The sequence below is a fragment of the Trichoplusia ni genome, chromosome 5 (assembly GCF_003590095.1).
Source record: "Trichoplusia ni isolate ovarian cell line Hi5 chromosome 5, tn1, whole genome shotgun sequence".
Classification (NCBI taxonomy): Eukaryota; Metazoa; Arthropoda; class Insecta; order Lepidoptera; family Noctuidae; genus Trichoplusia; species Trichoplusia ni.
The window spans coordinates 10,062,776-10,078,910 of record NC_039482.1 but is presented as its reverse complement, the minus strand read 5'-3'; the positions used below and the strand labels follow the sequence as shown (position 1 = coordinate 10,078,910).

Here is a 16,135-nt window from a genome sequence, read left to right as displayed (position 1 = left end):
GGAGGTTAAACATATGCTATATAGAGCCTACTTCTAATCCTACTACACTTGTAGCCTGTAGGTCACCTATACACCGGGTCGTCAGCGCCTTGCGGATCCAGGATACGAGACTCCGACACTGTGGGGTGAACTTCGAGGGTTGAATTCGTTACCGTTTCACCCCGGAGAAAAAGGACAACAATGCTTTCAGGTTGCTGATGGGACTGCCTCGCCATGTCGCCAGTGTGGCGCCTCTGCAGAAATTTGCTATCGCACGAGTGGACGGGTTTCAAGCCATGAGTAAACGACCGTCATCGATATTGTTGCAGAGGGATAGTTCCAAAGGCTGTCTCATCTATAATTGCTTGTAAACTGAATAGCTGGCAGTGGATACAAATACATCCCAAAAATAATAATATTTACCATATCACCATAGTTCAAAGCCACAAATCTGCAATAAATATAGTCTTACAGGGGAAGTTTAAATCTGAATTATCTGCCTATTGTAAATAATATGGCCGCGAAAATTGGCTACATTTATTTTGTCAGAGACGCGGAATTATCCAATGCTAGTTTCGCGGCTTTGCACTATCCCCGTCGATTTGTTTTAAATTAAGTCTGTACTAATATTTATCCCTGTCCGATCTGCTGGTAAAAAGTATGTACGATTATTAAATACCAATTATGCTTGTACCTCAAACCAACAAGAAAAAGAAACTTAGTATTGTATTGTGTAAGAAGTATATGTTGTATAATTGGAAGAAGACTAGCCATAGTCTTCTTCCAATTATAGAGCAATAAGATCTTTAAACAAACAACTGTATACAAACTGACCCTTGTAACTAAAACATGCTGTTTAAAAGAAAGTGACTCATACTCATTACATAGAGATGCGCGCGAGCGTCGCAGATCAACCTTCAAATCGATCGACTGCCATGTTTATTGAGTCACTTATCGTCTTGAATTATTATTACAGTGCCGAGAGTCCGAGACGCTGCATTCAATAATAATAACATTATTAACAAATAGGTATTTGTGTAGCCAGACTGTATAATTAAACAGATTCAATATACGATTATAATGAGGTTTGTCTACTAGTTTTGAATTTAGATTCGAGAAAATTCAAGACCGATAAATATTTGCGATTTGTGCTGTCTCATATTTCAAATCTTTAATGATATTATTGTGGAAATGTATAGAATGGTTATACCCGAAAAGGATTCTTTTTTACTTTGTGTCTACGAAATTAGTAGTCAATTTATTGTATAAGGTGTGTATACTGTGTATACTGAGTGATCTGGTAAGCCATTTTCACTATGTCCAAAGTGCCTTTCATACTTATTTTCTCTGCATCTCAACCTTCCATAGTAGACAATTAAAGTCACTGACCACCAGATGTTGCCCAAAATTAACAAAAAAAACAACTGTGTCCTGTCAGTCAGTCACCAGCATTAGATTGTTAAATATATTATTAAAATCAACATATGATGGCCAGCAATCAGCAAAAAGAAAACAAGTTTGCGAAATTATAGCAAACAAAAAATTAACGAGCGAAGTCACGGAAAAAAACCTACATAACGAACTTATACAAGGAACCTATGACTTTATTCTACACGCAGACTTGTTTACAATCATTATAGTGAACAGATAGCCAACGAATACATGTGCGCTAAAATAAAATCAAAACACGCCATCTTGAAAAAAAAACTTTTTGCATTGGTGTTTTACTGACATCCTACAGGTGATAAATAGATTTCATAATCGATAAGAATTGTTGTGCAATGCAATGAAAATGTGGTTTTGTTTGTGAACTTTAGAAATGTGTTATTTATATTAATATAGTTTCTATTTTATTTTTTGTGTATTGGCCAGCGTCTGTCGCCTCAAGGAAGTAGTTTAGTTTTGATGGAGGGAAATGGATCGTTTGTTGATCGCGTAGGGGTCTAAGCAACCGGTCATTGCAACATTGGACTTCTAAATTCAAATCTTTGTACCGCGAGTGACATAGAACTGTATTGACGTCCAAAGTGTTACACGTTTTTTTTAAAAAAAAACGTAAGTATAAAATATTTATTTCAACATTTAAATGGAAAGTTATAAATCTTTTGCTTATCTCGACGCAATTTGTTAATTGAGTCATGAGCGAGAGAAAAGGGCATTCACACTTATAATTAAACTAACCTTTCGTAAGAATTATAATCGGCTCAATATGATTCTAAGTAAGTACGATGTTCATAATTTTATTTTATTTTTTCAGCACTAGAAAAACATGATAAGAAAAGTTTTTTAAAGTAAACCTTAATAATATATGACAGCCAAATATCTATTTTTAACGTTTTTTACGAATCGATTACGCTCTAAAATTAGCTAATTCTTAATCAAGAACATTAAAATAACATTTTATCATTAAAATACACACAATGTATAAAAAGTTCCTAGAATATCAATAGAATGTCTGTCCAGAACTATTTAAATTAAACCTCTTTTATCAGAAACTGCTATTGAACTTGACATTTACAAAGAAGTCGTTGTGCTATCGAGATAAAAATCTATTAAAATATTTATCAGATCGTTAACATAATCTGTAAAGATAAGGGAACAATGAAGTTTTGTTAATAAGAAGTGGACCTAGTAGATGTGTGAATACTTCATAAAAATTGCTACAATTTGTAGCAGTATGAAAATAATAGAAAATTAACTATTAACAGACTGCAATACAGTATTTATAGCTCAAAAGACGTCGTTGCAAAATATCATTTAGAAAAAAAAAACAAATACCTCTTGAAAAATACTTTGAGACGTTACTTACTTATGTTTTTGGAATAGGTCAGTTACGGACAGATATATCTTAATATATATAAATCTCGTGTCACAATGTTTGTCCTCAATGGACTCCTAAACCACTTAACCGATTATAATAAAATTCGCACTCCATGTGCAGTTCGATCCAACTTGAGAGATGGATAGTTTAAATCTCAAGTTATAGTCGCAATTTCTTCTAACCACGCGGACGAAGTCGCGGGCAACAGCTAGTAATATTATAAAAAGTTGTCACCTATTTAATTTCTAAGGATTTTATACATTATGGAGACCGATTGATTATCGTAAAGAAAACGTTTTCACTATTTCCGGATGTTTATTCCGTGGTGCTTATTCAACAACCTCGTTGAAAGTATTCAACTTTTGAATATGTTCGGCTATAAATAAACTCTAAGCAATAAAAAGTATAATTAAGTTTGTGTGAATTGCAAATTAACGACATAGTCATTTGAAAGTCTATTTTTAATGGTCTAAAATAGTCTAAATAGTTAAAAAGTATCTGAACATTCCGTTACGTCATAAGGTATTCGACCGGTTAATTTCGGACAAACAGTTATCTCGGCTGGTTCCTAATTTTTTTTAAGTTTAAGTAAAAAGCTTATTAAACCTTCTTTTTATATGACTTATAAACTTTAGGCTCTTATATAGACAAAATGCTAGAAAATAAGCTTGCGTGATGAATTGCAACGCTTTTCCACGCACCGGCAAAACTCGAGAGACGTTGCACGGCGGTTCAGGTTGGGTAGTAAGAGTCTGACACTACCCATTTAGTCTCCAAGGAGATGGTCGTTGATGACGATTCCACACTTTCATCATCATCATCCCATTATTTCGCCCGTCTCCGGACATAGACCTACTCTACAACCTTCTATAGACACACAGAGTCAGAGTGTCTCTCGCTAAAAGTGTAAAAGACTTTTCCCAACTTCTGATACTTGGCACTGGGCCTTTTTCCTCTGCCAGCCCTTTTCCAATCATTCAGAGTTCGCATAATGTATTTTTCTCCATTCATCTCAACTACTCGTCATCTTAGTTTCTATCTCTTTCTTGCTCATACCATTTATCCTATATCCATCTCTATTTACTCTCTATGTAAGAGGACTGTTACCTCCTTATTAGATAAAATGTGAGGAGGTTTACGTGCGCCTTCTTATGTTAGATAATGGTGAATCATCTCGCTTTCACAACTACCAACATTTTTACTTTATTATGCGGATGAGATGATGTCAAATTAGCAATAGGGTCTTTGACTAAATGTCCAAATTGAATAATACATCTGTATCCAATGTCCAATATCTGGAAATCTATCTGACGGGCTAAACAGTTTTTATTTGTCAAATACCCTGTTGTTTCATCTAGTTTTATTTTCAAAGTTTCTTTGATGTAAAATTAATTGTTATTATCGCATCACAGTGTTGATTCCAAGAATTCGAGGAATGCATTTTCCTCAATGGCTTGGAGTCAGTTTGCCAAAAAAATCCAAGACAGCTTTAAAAATATTTTCAAGAATGCGACTGACTTTTGACCAGCCTTATGAATGATGCGGCAATATTATGAAATTATAAATGTTATGAAATGCTTCCGGTTCTAAAGCACATAGAGGTGTTTAAACTGAATTTTTGTGACATGATCACAAGAGGGACCCGTGATCATATCGTTATAAATAGATCACCGCACGTGTCTCTACACGCGGCTTTGGACTCTCGCTGCACTTAAGACCGGTACTCAATGTACCTAAGTTTAATTTAACAAATAAATATTCTTAGTTCTTGACTATTGCAACGTAAGGAGTTCTCATGTAGGTAATACGTAATGACAGAAACTGACCGATGAAATCATGACGTGTAAATTATAATCAGTTTTTTTATTTTGGTTTTAACGGGTCAATGTGCTAATTTGAGAGTAGACCTTTAAGGTGCTGTTTTTGTATGCTATCGAACTTAAGTTATAGTTATACATATTGAATAATACAGTTATTTTACGATGTCGAAAGGTAGGTGCTATAGTTGTACGGTGGTTTTGACCGATAAGCCCAATTAGGTAATAAAAAAGCGGATACATACCTTCATACAATGAAAAGGTACCCTTTAATTGTATGAACGATTGCAATTCATTACCATACACCGGCACAAAATCGCGGATGACGCAGCACGGCGGTTCAGGTTTAGTCAGTAAGAGTCTGACACTACCTATTTCCTCCCCCGAGGGAGTCCATTAAAGATTCCACCGCCTTAACAAAAAATAGGGTACGTTTTCATGTTTCCATCAATATTGAACAATAGTTCTGCTTTCTCGCCTAGATCAAGATGGATGGCCTCTGATAAAACCCTATGACAACTTAGATTAAAATCCTCAATGAGATCTCTGACCTGCGCTTCCGTGTCCACCTTTAAAAAGGTAAGGGACCCCTCTTATACAGCTATCTCTTGAAAGAAAACATTTAATATTTACACCTAGTTTTAATAAGGTATATTTCAAATATGTAGATATATTTTTTAATTTCTTCCTGATCGAAGTAGGGTTAGTTTGATGGTTAATTTAATGACAGGTGTGCGAAATAAATCTTCCATATTTGATACCTTGAATAGATAAATCTAATCAAGTTTGGAACTAACCTAGGACACCAAATTGTATCTCGTAGGGCAAGGTATACTAAAACGAGAGAAATTTGATTTTTATTTAGGATAAAAGTATCGGCTGATATGAAATCTATTTGATAAAATGATACAAATATTGATCTTAGAAAATATTCTGATAATTTTATCCAAACCCGGCATTTCTTGCGCAAGATTTAATTTTATTAATTTGAACTCAAAACACGTCATAGCATTGACTTGATTTAACTGAACACGCGAACAAACACGTTACTGTGTAATTCGACCGGTTTATGACATAGAAGTTTTTTGTTGCTTCACATTAATATTGAATGGTGGAAGAATTTCTTTGGTGAAACTTCGTCCTGATGGCCAGACGATCTGAAACCACGATTCAAAGAAATTCTATATGGTTGTGGTAGCGTGACATGAATGATATGAACTAGTAAGTCTAGGTGTTAGAATAGGGATAAATATTGAAACCGCAGTGATTGACGATCATTAGAATTAATAGTAAAAAAAAACGACGAAACTTTATGTTGCGTCATGGCGCCATATATGCATGGTGCATCGGTGTCCTAGATAAAAAAAAATATACAGCAAAGGTATTGGCTACTGCCGCCAGTATCGCAAGATTCCAAGGCCCAAATTCTGCTGTTTACAATGGCTGATGAATGAATGGAAACTGAATAACATATTAACATGTGACACTATTCGTAATTTCCTAAGCATTTTGCTAACTCAATATTCGACAGTCGTTGTTTTGACCGTGAGTGTTCCGCCCCATCCAGAATCCAACTTCTATTCATCCATCCGGGCCCAGCTAACTAAACAGGACAGGTTTAATAGTGCACAAGCGCGTGCGCAAACTTCCTAAACCTACAGCAAACCTAACAGCAATCCTACCTGACCGGCGACGAATCAGGTAGTCCTACACTTTTACATGCCTGAAAAATAATAATTTTATCAAAAAAAAACCTGATTTGAGTTATATAAATTGAATATTTATTAAATTCTCGTATTAAAATCCTCGGAAACAGCATGACTCAGTATGAAATTTTATGAACTAATATTAAGTAATTTTGAGCTAAGTAATATCTATTTTTCACACCACATACTTCTACTTCTGTACACCAAAAAATCCCTACACGTAATTTAAATGGCGTAATATTTTTTGCCGCGTTACGGTCAGCTAGTATATGTATGTATGTGTGTTTATTCCAGACCATGTCATCCCTGAAGGAGCTGGCGGTGGCGCTGTTCGAGGCGGGCGCGGTGCGGCTCGGAGACATCGAGGCTAAACTCGGCCGCCGCACACCCATCTACTTCGACCTCAGGGTCGTTGTCTCTCACCCCAAAGTCATGGTAATTATACATTTTGTTTGTTTTGAAAAAGCTTTTTGGAAACCCTGCACTGTTTTACTCCGCCTCGGGGAAAAAGAATGTGCCGGAATCCTCCGTCGTATCCTCCGGTAAATGTTTGTTCTAAACGTTTCGTTGATAGCCTCAACTTCCAATGTTCCAATTATTGAAATTCAATATGTTAATTAATTAGCAAATTAATTAATACAACAAATAATGAAAAACTGTAACCATCATCGTAAATTAACCTACCAACTGAATAATACCATCCATTTATCTGCGGCTGACAAAAACTTTAGAAATCTCTGAGAACTAATTTATTTGGTCATAATTTACAGATTTCCGTCGCTCAACAGCTACAAAAGTTGTCTGAAGACATTCATCACGACTTGCTGTGTGGCGTCCCGTACGCGGCGTTACCGATAGCAGCTGTCATGTCTATCAACACCGACACACCAATGATCATGAAAAGAAAGGAAACCAAACTTTATGGGACTAAGAAAATGCTGGAAGGAAAATTCGAGAACAACCAAAGATGTCTTGTTGTCGAAGACGTAGTGACATCTGGTGGCAGCCTTATGGAAACCGTTTGTACTTTACGCGCCGAAGGTTTAAACGTGACAGACGCTGTCGTAGTTCTCGACCGCGAACAAGGTGGCGTTAGTGTACTCAAAAAGAACGGAATCACCGTAACATCTATATTCACTCTAACCGATTTGTTGAAAATGTTAAACGAAGCCGGAAAAATTAGCGACGAAACTGTACAAATTATTGTAGAACACATTAAGGAATGCCAATTCAGCAATTTGGATTTCATGAAGGATAACTTGGAGCTCATTGAGTGAACCAATAAATTCATATTTTTATTAGGATTTTTGTTGACACAGTAACTGAAAAGGCATTTCCATTACTGGATCATAATTTTAAATATCTTTAGGCCATTTACTATAGGTAGTTGACCTTATTTTAAGTTAATTATATGTGTATTCCATCTTTAGTATGTTTAAGGTTATCTCAGCTTATAATTCATTTGCTCGCATACCATGAGCGCTAACATAGTGTAATAAATACATATTAATGTGTGTACGTACATACCTACTTTATTTAAATAACAGTAAACTTAATACCAACTTTTTCCTTCCTTCTGTTTACATATTAAAATATACTATGCTGAAGCATGATGTCTTTATGTATTTATTTACCAATATGGTGCGTACAATCCACATATTTTTTTTTTTAATAAATGGTTACTGACAAAAATTTTGACAATGCAACAATGGTATTGAATTATGCGGCTAGAGATAGTAAATAGTTGGTAAGTAATCTACATGGCAGAAATACAGAGTGCTATTATGTGACTCTCAAATCATAATATGATTAGTACCTAGTTAAGTATAAAGTGCCAGTACCAGTGCCACATATACCTAGTTGCAGATTACCGTGATTAAAAAATAATATTGGTCGCAAATAGCATCAGAATACCTAACCTATACATAATGAACGAGCCAAGTTAAACTCCAATTAATTGAATTAATTCATGTTTTGATCCTTGTGAAACTGAGTGTCTATACATTCTGATTTTCTATCTTTCATAAAACTTGCATTAAGGTAAGTAGGTAGGTATTTACTTATTTAGGTATGTATCTGTAGTCTTGAATTAAGGATGAAATTATTATTTTTTCTGGCACATAGGTGACATAGGTAGCAGGTTGATATGTTGGGATTTTACAAACAACTCAGCGGTGTTTTAGTTATTCATGTGCACATTCTGTGTAGTTACAGATGTAATACCTATATATAATACCATTATCACGACTAATGGCTATCCCTGTACTATTTTCCTGTTTCAGTTTGTGTCTGGCTAGGTAGGTATAGTAGCTATGCACTAATGACAATGCATAAGCACCGTTAGAAGTCAGGAAATGGCCACGTCCGGTAAATGCAAATTGTTGTAACCTATTAATTATGAACGTAGACTACATTATTGTATTGTCTACCACGCTGTCTACTCTCTAGTAGGTAGCAACTTTTCATAATACTTTAATTAGGTTTTCAGATATTTCTTACTAATTAAATCAGGCTTTGTTCGCTACGGACAACTCTTTGCCTATTCTCAGTAACCTAACCAGAACTAATGAACAGTTCTTTCAGGTATCGGTGACAAATTCTAATGTAGGAATCTAAATTAGCCAGCGGGACCGTACGGGCTCCGGTGTACTAATGGGCAAAAGCAAGAACATTAAGATTTTAGTGAGTAAAGTTAGATATTTGCTCTTTGTTCAACTTAAAGCTTTATGTAATATCTAGTTGATACGGGGTGTAGGGTTAGAAGATACAGTCATAATCATTGGAATATTTCATAATTCAGAAATGAAAATTAACTTATTTACATCCATGTTTGCAACTGTATTTTAGGACAAATAAAACCATTGAATAAAATCATTGTATGCAGTTTATTACTCACTGGAATATAATAGTTAAAATTATTAAAAACCTTTGATCGATTTCGAAATGTTGTACGAGCTTTTTAGTAAAAAAAGCCAATGAATAACACATTATCTGAACAGTATCAAACGAAGTATTAAAATTAAACTTAGGCATTAAAAATAGTTCAGCCTTATCAAAAAAAAGATCTTTTCCTTTGTGTTATCAGTGTGTCGACAGCACTGCGTGGTGATCAGGCGAAGGGCCCACGTCGCTGGGGGAACCTGTTTACAGCCATAAACATCCGAGAGTCGCCCTTCGGTCAAGGAAAACACACGGGAATGTAGACGCGACGTCACCCAGTGTAGGCACGTCCTACGTAACTTAAACAAGTCGACGGTACAGTTACACGGAAATACTAATGCAAATCATAAGACGTCCCGTGCGACGCGCCGGGACTAGGGAGGGTGTTGGGACTGCGGGGAGAGAGGGGGGCGGGGTGTTTAGTTGTCCTCGATCTCCTGCTCCTGCTCCTCGTCGAACTCTGCGTCCTCGTCGGCGGTGGCCTCCTGGTACTGCTGGTACTCGGACACCAGGTCGTTCATGTTGCTCTCCGCCTCGGTGAACTCCATCTCGTCCATGCCCTCGCCGGTGTACCAATGCAAGAAAGCCTTGCGCCTGAACATAGCGGTGAACTGCTCCGAGATGCGCTTGAACAGCTCCTGGATGGCGGTGGAGTTGCCGATGAAGGTGGCGGCCATCTTGAGACCACGGGGCGGGATGTCGCACACGGCGGTCTTCACGTTGTTCGGGATCCATTCCACGAAGTAGGATGAGTTCTTGTTCTGGATGTTAAGCATCTGCTCGTCGACCTCCTTCATGGACATGCGTCCACGGAAGATGGCGGCCACGGTGAGGTAGCGGCCGTGGCGCGGGTCGCACGCCGCCATCATGTTCTTGGCGTCGAACATCTGCTGCGTGAGCTCGGGCACGGTCAGCGCGCGGTACTGCTGGCTGCCGCGAGAGGTCAGCGGGGCGAAGCCGGGCATGAAGAAGTGGAGACGGGGGAACGGCACCATGTTGACGGCCAGCTTGCGGAGATCCGCATTCAGCTGACCGGGGAACCTCAGGCAGGTGGTCACGCCCGACATGGTGAGCGACACCAGGTGGTTGAGGTCGCCGTACGTGGGTGTGGATAGTTTGAGCGTGCGGAAGCAGATGTCATATAGGGCCTCGTTGTCGATACAGTAGGTCTCGTCTGTGTTTTCTACTAACTGGTGGACTGAAAGTGTGGCGTTGTAAGGTTCAACTACTGTGTCTGACACTTTGGGCGAAGGTACAACTGAGTATGTGTTCATAATTCTGTCGGGATATTCCTCTCTGATTTTGGAGATAAGAAGTGTGCCCATACCGGAACCAGTGCCGCCGCCGAGCGAGTGTGTGAGTTGGAATCCTTGGAGGCAATCACATGACTCTGCTTCCTTGCGAACGACGTCTAATACTGAATCGACTAGCTCAGCGCCCTCGGTGTAGTGACCCTTGGCCCAGTTGTTGCCGGCGCCGGACTGGCCGAACACGAAGTTGTCGGGCCTGAAGATCTGTCCGAAGGGTCCCGAGCGCACCGAGTCCATGGTGCCGGGCTCCAGGTCGACAAGGATGGCGCGGGGCACGTACTTGCCACCGGAGGCCTCATTGTAGTACACGTTGATGCGCTCCAGCTGCAAGTCCGAGTCGCCATGGTAGGCGCCGGTGGGGTCGATGCCGTGCTCGTCGGAGATGATCTCCCAGAACTGAAATAAGATTAAAAATACTTAGTGATGCGAACCTAATACCCGACATATTAGGCGGAACTGCGTGTAGGATGATCGCAGAGCCACGGTTGCCTAGGCGACCAGATTGCAACAAACGAAGGCTCGCTTAGTCATAAGGCGTCGCGCTGAGAAATTAACATATTTACGAGGCCGCCAGTATCGATCCAGCCCACTACCATAAAGAAACATCAACGATTGAAATCACGTCTTGTACCGATGAATAAGCGTAATTGCAATAAAAACATAACGGCCGCCTACTTTCGTGTATTCAAGTTTGCCTTAAAAGAGGAGAGCGCGGGACAAGTTTCTCAATTGGTCCGACAGCTTGTCGAATAATAAATCAGTCGGGTCGGGGTTGCTGTGCGCACACGTCATTGTGGCATTTTTAGGACGAAATGAGCGTAATGCTTAACATTAAACACAAATCATCCATTAACATAGCAGAGAGATTTTATCGTGAATCAATTGAGGCTTTCTAGGTAAATGAAACTCTGCGAGTAGAGAACGGCCGATTATATCTTTGTTGACTCATTCGTAGCGAGATTATAAGTATAAAGATTTTTTACCAGTATAGTCACGTAGCATGTTTAATCATGACTACGCTTTTTACAGGGTACTAAAGAGAACAATAGGCAGTATTTTCGTCTAAAAAGGATAACCTTAGTGCTAACTGGGATCGACACGCAACCATCAGAATACCATTTTATTTTTCTTTACCTTACAATTTCAAGAATCGTATCTAGGTTTTTGTTAAGATACAAATGCAACTATTATCATTAGCGTTATCATTCATATCTATATGTGTTGTTATAAATATTATGAAGATAGAGATATCACTTTGTTATCGTTGACGTCTAACATTGAAAAAAATACTTGGGTGTTAATATTAGCAAAATGTATCGTTGGATTGGTGGACACAGTGCGATAACCACACCTGTCTTCATCTTAACGGATATTTTCTAGCGCCCTGTTGGTAGGCACATATGCAGGGTACACATACACCTTCATTGAAGCGCATACTACAATTAGCAACGTCTACTTGTGAATTTATTGACACAACTTTTTTATCTAATGACATTATTTGTAAGTATAGTGAAGTACTATCAGTTATACAGATTCAAGAACTAAGAAGAACTGTAACTTGTTTCTCCAGTAACATTTTTCAAAATAATTACTAGCCATTTATCCTAACTTTATGGTTAATGCACAAATCCATGAAACCGAAACCGGGACATCGTTCACAAGTTAAATCCCAATAAATTAAATTTACTACCGATTTGGAAGATTTTATAGCCGGAAAGTGATCGATACGTAGATCACGCACAAAAAGCGGGTCAACGCGGAAGACGCCGCGGGATTGGCGCAGCTAGCTCGTAAAATCACAGACTGGCACGGAGACAGTCGCGTGTCGCCGGCAATTACCATCAGTGACATGCAAATAACTATGAAAGTTTGAAAACTGCGGCTTATTAGTTTGGGTAAGGCAAAATAATGAGCGGAGAATGTTTTCTATTTACAAAGAACTCATGTTTATAATAATAGTATTCACTCATGCTACAATGCTAGCTAATCAATTATCAACAATAGCTGTCCTCAAAATAACTTCGCCGAACTATGCATTATTGTTTTAATACTTTTACTGAAGAAATCCTCGCTGCATTTCTCAAAAGCACTTAACATTTCTCGAATGAGAGTTAAGCTTTCCGTTGCAAGATATCTATTCGAAGAGTCTGGCGCCGTGCCAGATTCTGGAAAAAATCTCTTCCTGAAGAACTCGTTTGATTCGAGTGAAATTAGTTGAAACGACACGTTTACACGTCATGTTTTTAACAGTCGGAATTAACTGACGTGATAAAGAATGAGCTTACATTTCGCATGACAATTAGGTTTGTGACTAATTTAGAATTATGCAAGCGATAGCTAAAGAATTTATATGAAAACGTAATACCTGCTAAATTGATAGTTTAATTAATTTAAAGAAAGTATGTTCATACTATTTTTAATTAAATTAGAAGTTGAGTGATTATTACTAAGAATCGCAAGAAAACACAAAAATACGAAGTCCGAAAAAAATATGATACACTCATGTACCTACGTGACTTATTTCGAATTGATAAAAATACACGTTTCAGGTACTTTTCCTCTTTATCAGCAAGTGTTATGTGTATTGATTATTTCTCTGTAGTTAAAAATTAAATGAATAGTGTTAATAAATGAGTAATCCTATTTCCCCTAGGTACTTAGATGTGTCAATTACTAATAATTCGACTTCACGATGGTTTATTTGTCGTTTTATCGTGTTAACTGCATTAGTAATTATTCAATAGTTGAATCTATTGAATAATTGGCTGTCGCGTGTTTTATTCAATTAATCCAATTAAAAGAATTGGATTACTGCTGTCTTAGAATAGTTAACGGAATTTAGATTACATATACTCGTTAATTGAGATAATCTTTGAATTGGGTTAATTTTCCGTAAATGGTCACAATAACTAAACTACGTATCTATGAAGTACTGAAAAGGTCACGGAGATATTGCAATAAAACAAGATAATTTTCTTTCGTATTTATAAGATAATTTTACTAGTGACAGATTGCCTATCAATCAACATATAATCTGAACTTCTGGTAGCGGAGAAAATCTTAAAATGTTTTACTTATTCAGATAAAGTCCTAGGTGCTAAAGAAATAAACACGCTTCTACAACAATTTTACCTTTTGTAGACTTTTCGTTTTAAGTTTCTAGTTTTAACATCAAAGAGAACATGAAACTACTCCTATAATGGGATGAACGTCAAAGATAGTATTCTCCGTCGTAAAATGATTTTCAGAAAGATCATGTGCTAAGCTGCTCTATTTCGGCCATCGCGGAAGAAGCCCGGTCAATGAACCAGTCTAAATAATACGGAAACTATCTCAGCCTATTTAAAATTCATTTACTTTTTGCAAGTTCGCGCATGAAAGGTAAACTTGCAATTATCTATGACGCACGAGATTATATTAATGCATTAATACCTTTTATGTTGCTATGTAGACTACACAGTAGGCTAAAATCTAGCTTTGAATGCCTACTTTTACTAGGTAAGCAGTTTTAACAAAACTATACCATTTGTAAATATGCTTAAATTTTAAGACGATGTTCAATGACGACAGAGACGAAAATGACAACTTGTTATAAAAATAATGCCTACCTACCAGTGCCTATTCTTATATTTTTTTTATATTATAAAAAAGGCCGCAGACCGGAGCAGCTGTCATGACATTTGTTAACGACGGTTAAGGCTCAAATTTCGAACGTTACAAAACCAGGGCATCCCATTGGTTGTCCCTTATCATAGGACGCGGTAGCCTTGAGCGGGGATTCAAAACATGCGTGCCCTTTTAACGGTTTTAATATGGCGGGAACTAAGCTGTAATAATAATTCATCACCATTGTATAACACACTCGGTGTTGTAAAAACTACCGTTATGAACGCTCAAACTCCAGATGAAAGTTATAATTGAATGAATTCCTTTGTTCGTAGGACTCACGTAACGAATAAGCCATTACTGTGTTGACTGGTCTATATTCACCGATAATGCAACTACAAAACATTTTAATCGTTAATCGACATAAGAACGAAGCTACTTAATCGGTGATCTGAATCATAAATACATCCGCCAACCGGTAACATACACGTGGAACAAGGCGACAGACGACTTCCGAAGTCCCTGTCTACGTATCGATCGATAGGTGTGTCGGGTGCGGCTTTCACTATAACCGGGTTTTACATAATATTTACATGAAAAATGATGACACGACAGTGCAGAGTGCGTTTATAACGGCAAGCACTGCATGATATTAGTAACGTAAGGTCGAGGGCAAGTCCATATTCAGCGACCACACCCACCCAGTAAGTACTAACTGGATGGCACAAAACACTAGACAAACGATAATTGACAACAATTAAAACTATGCTTGTGTGAATTAAAAAGGAAACAGTTGTCAATTGTTTCAATTTTGGAGTCGTGGCGTGAGGCCGGCGTCACAAAATGCCGGCCGCTATGCCCACGTTCGAATTCAGAAGATCAAAAACAAAAGAATCGCTTACCTTGGCTCCAATCTGGTTACCGCACTGTCCAGCCTGAATGTGCACGATTTCCCTCATTTTGTATTATGTGAACTTATTTTACTTAGTTTCTATAAAAATTGTATTTCTGCTCCGCACGCACCACGTACTCTCGTGGTCGCTTGAAGAATAATTTTGTTCCGTTTTGTCCGATCGACCTAAGCTACGAAGCGACTAGTGCTGTCGCTCGTCCGTGGGTGTTATATATCGATAGTCTTTGTCGCATTGCGACACACTTTAAAATGTATGAATGAGAAGTATAGCTTTGCAGGAATATTTTTCTGTTAGAACATTTTCAACCTACAGGACTCTATTGATTTTAAAGCGTTGTGAATTTAGGCATTGCATTTATTATGGTGCGCATCTGGTTTACTCATATAATAACGAACGAGAACGATACTCAATAATCATAAATAGATGCTTCTTTAATGAGAAGGTTCTTCAAAAACTAAATCTTTTATCAATAATCCCAAGCCATTAATGGAAGGATAGCAAATGAAGAAATGTCGAATGATTGATTAATTATTTATATATTTTTTTCAGATATTAGCAGTAAAAATCTGACGGCAATATTGTGTAAATCTTTGATAGAAATTAAAGTCTATATATATTTTTTTTTGATTGCACAGTATCGGATTTTTTTCCCTTACAGCTTGGTGACTCCTTCATTTGATAAATACATACTACAGCTCGTTATTATACTATAAGGAATATACAATATTATACCTGTCGTTCAGGCACTAGCATGAGATATCCTTTTCATAACATGTTCAATAAATAAATACAAAAACTCTTTTCAAATGTCCCACTTTGTAGGAATATTTTAGATAAATTTCGAGCACTTATGTAAGTATGAAAATAACAGTTAAATTACTTGACAGACCATCTTTGTACGATCATCATCACTCCCGTGCCCCTATCCCAATTATTTTATTTGGGGTCGGCGCAACATGTCTTCTTCTACCATACCTTTCTGTATGGCGTCATCTCACAATAAACACTCTTTCTTAAGTTATGATTATGTTATTTACTGATC

General features: G+C 37.6%; 2 protein-coding genes across 6 annotated transcripts; one reads left to right on the top strand and one right to left on the bottom strand.

The window, feature by feature from the left end:
• Positions 1-812: 812 nt before the first annotated feature.
• LOC113494445 (uridine 5'-monophosphate synthase-like) lies at positions 813-7,936 on the top strand. 5 transcript variants are annotated; one of them, XM_026872777.1, is made up of 3 exons: positions 813-1,249; positions 6,618-6,758; positions 7,094-7,936. In XM_026872777.1, exons 1-3 carry the CDS (start codon positions 1,154-1,156, stop codon positions 7,598-7,600), a joined length of 744 nt encoding a protein of 247 aa, XP_026728578.1. In that variant the 5' UTR covers positions 813-1,153; the 3' UTR covers positions 7,601-7,936. The 5 variants fall into 5 exon arrangements, with proteins under 5 accessions (XP_026728578.1, XP_026728581.1, XP_026728579.1 ...); XM_026872780.1 differs by lacking the exon at positions 813-1,249 and adding an exon at positions 1,526-1,720; XM_026872778.1 differs by lacking the exon at positions 813-1,249 and adding an exon at positions 1,527-2,034.
• Positions 7,937-9,189: 1,253 nt separating this feature from the next.
• LOC113494444 (tubulin beta-1 chain) lies at positions 9,190-15,262 on the bottom strand. Its single transcript, XM_026872776.1, has 2 exons — positions 15,082-15,262; positions 9,190-10,969 (listed from the first exon to the last, which is right to left on the bottom strand). Exons 1-2 carry the CDS (start codon positions 15,136-15,138, stop codon positions 9,683-9,685), a joined length of 1,344 nt encoding a protein of 447 aa, XP_026728577.1. The 5' UTR covers positions 15,139-15,262; the 3' UTR covers positions 9,190-9,682.
• Positions 15,263-16,135: the final 873 nt, after the last annotated feature.

Excerpts from the sequence above, each read along its gene's own strand:
- LOC113494445 (XM_026872777.1), top strand. The coding sequence starts at position 1,154 with ATGATATTATTGTGGAAATGTATAGAATGGTTATACCCGAAAAGGATT. Across the intron at positions 1,250-6,617 it reads TAGTCAATTTATTGTATAAG|ACCATGTCATCCCTGAAGGA; the intron begins GTGTGTATACTG and ends TGTTTATTCCAG. Across the intron at positions 6,759-7,093 it reads TCTCTCACCCCAAAGTCATG|ATTTCCGTCGCTCAACAGCT; the intron begins GTAATTATACAT and ends CATAATTTACAG.
- LOC113494444 (XM_026872776.1), bottom strand. The coding sequence starts at position 15,138 with ATGAGGGAAATCGTGCACATTCAGGCTGGACAGTGCGGTAACCAGATT. Across the intron at positions 10,970-15,081 it reads GTAACCAGATTGGAGCCAAG|TTCTGGGAGATCATCTCCGA; the intron begins GTAAGCGATTCT and ends ATCTTATTTCAG.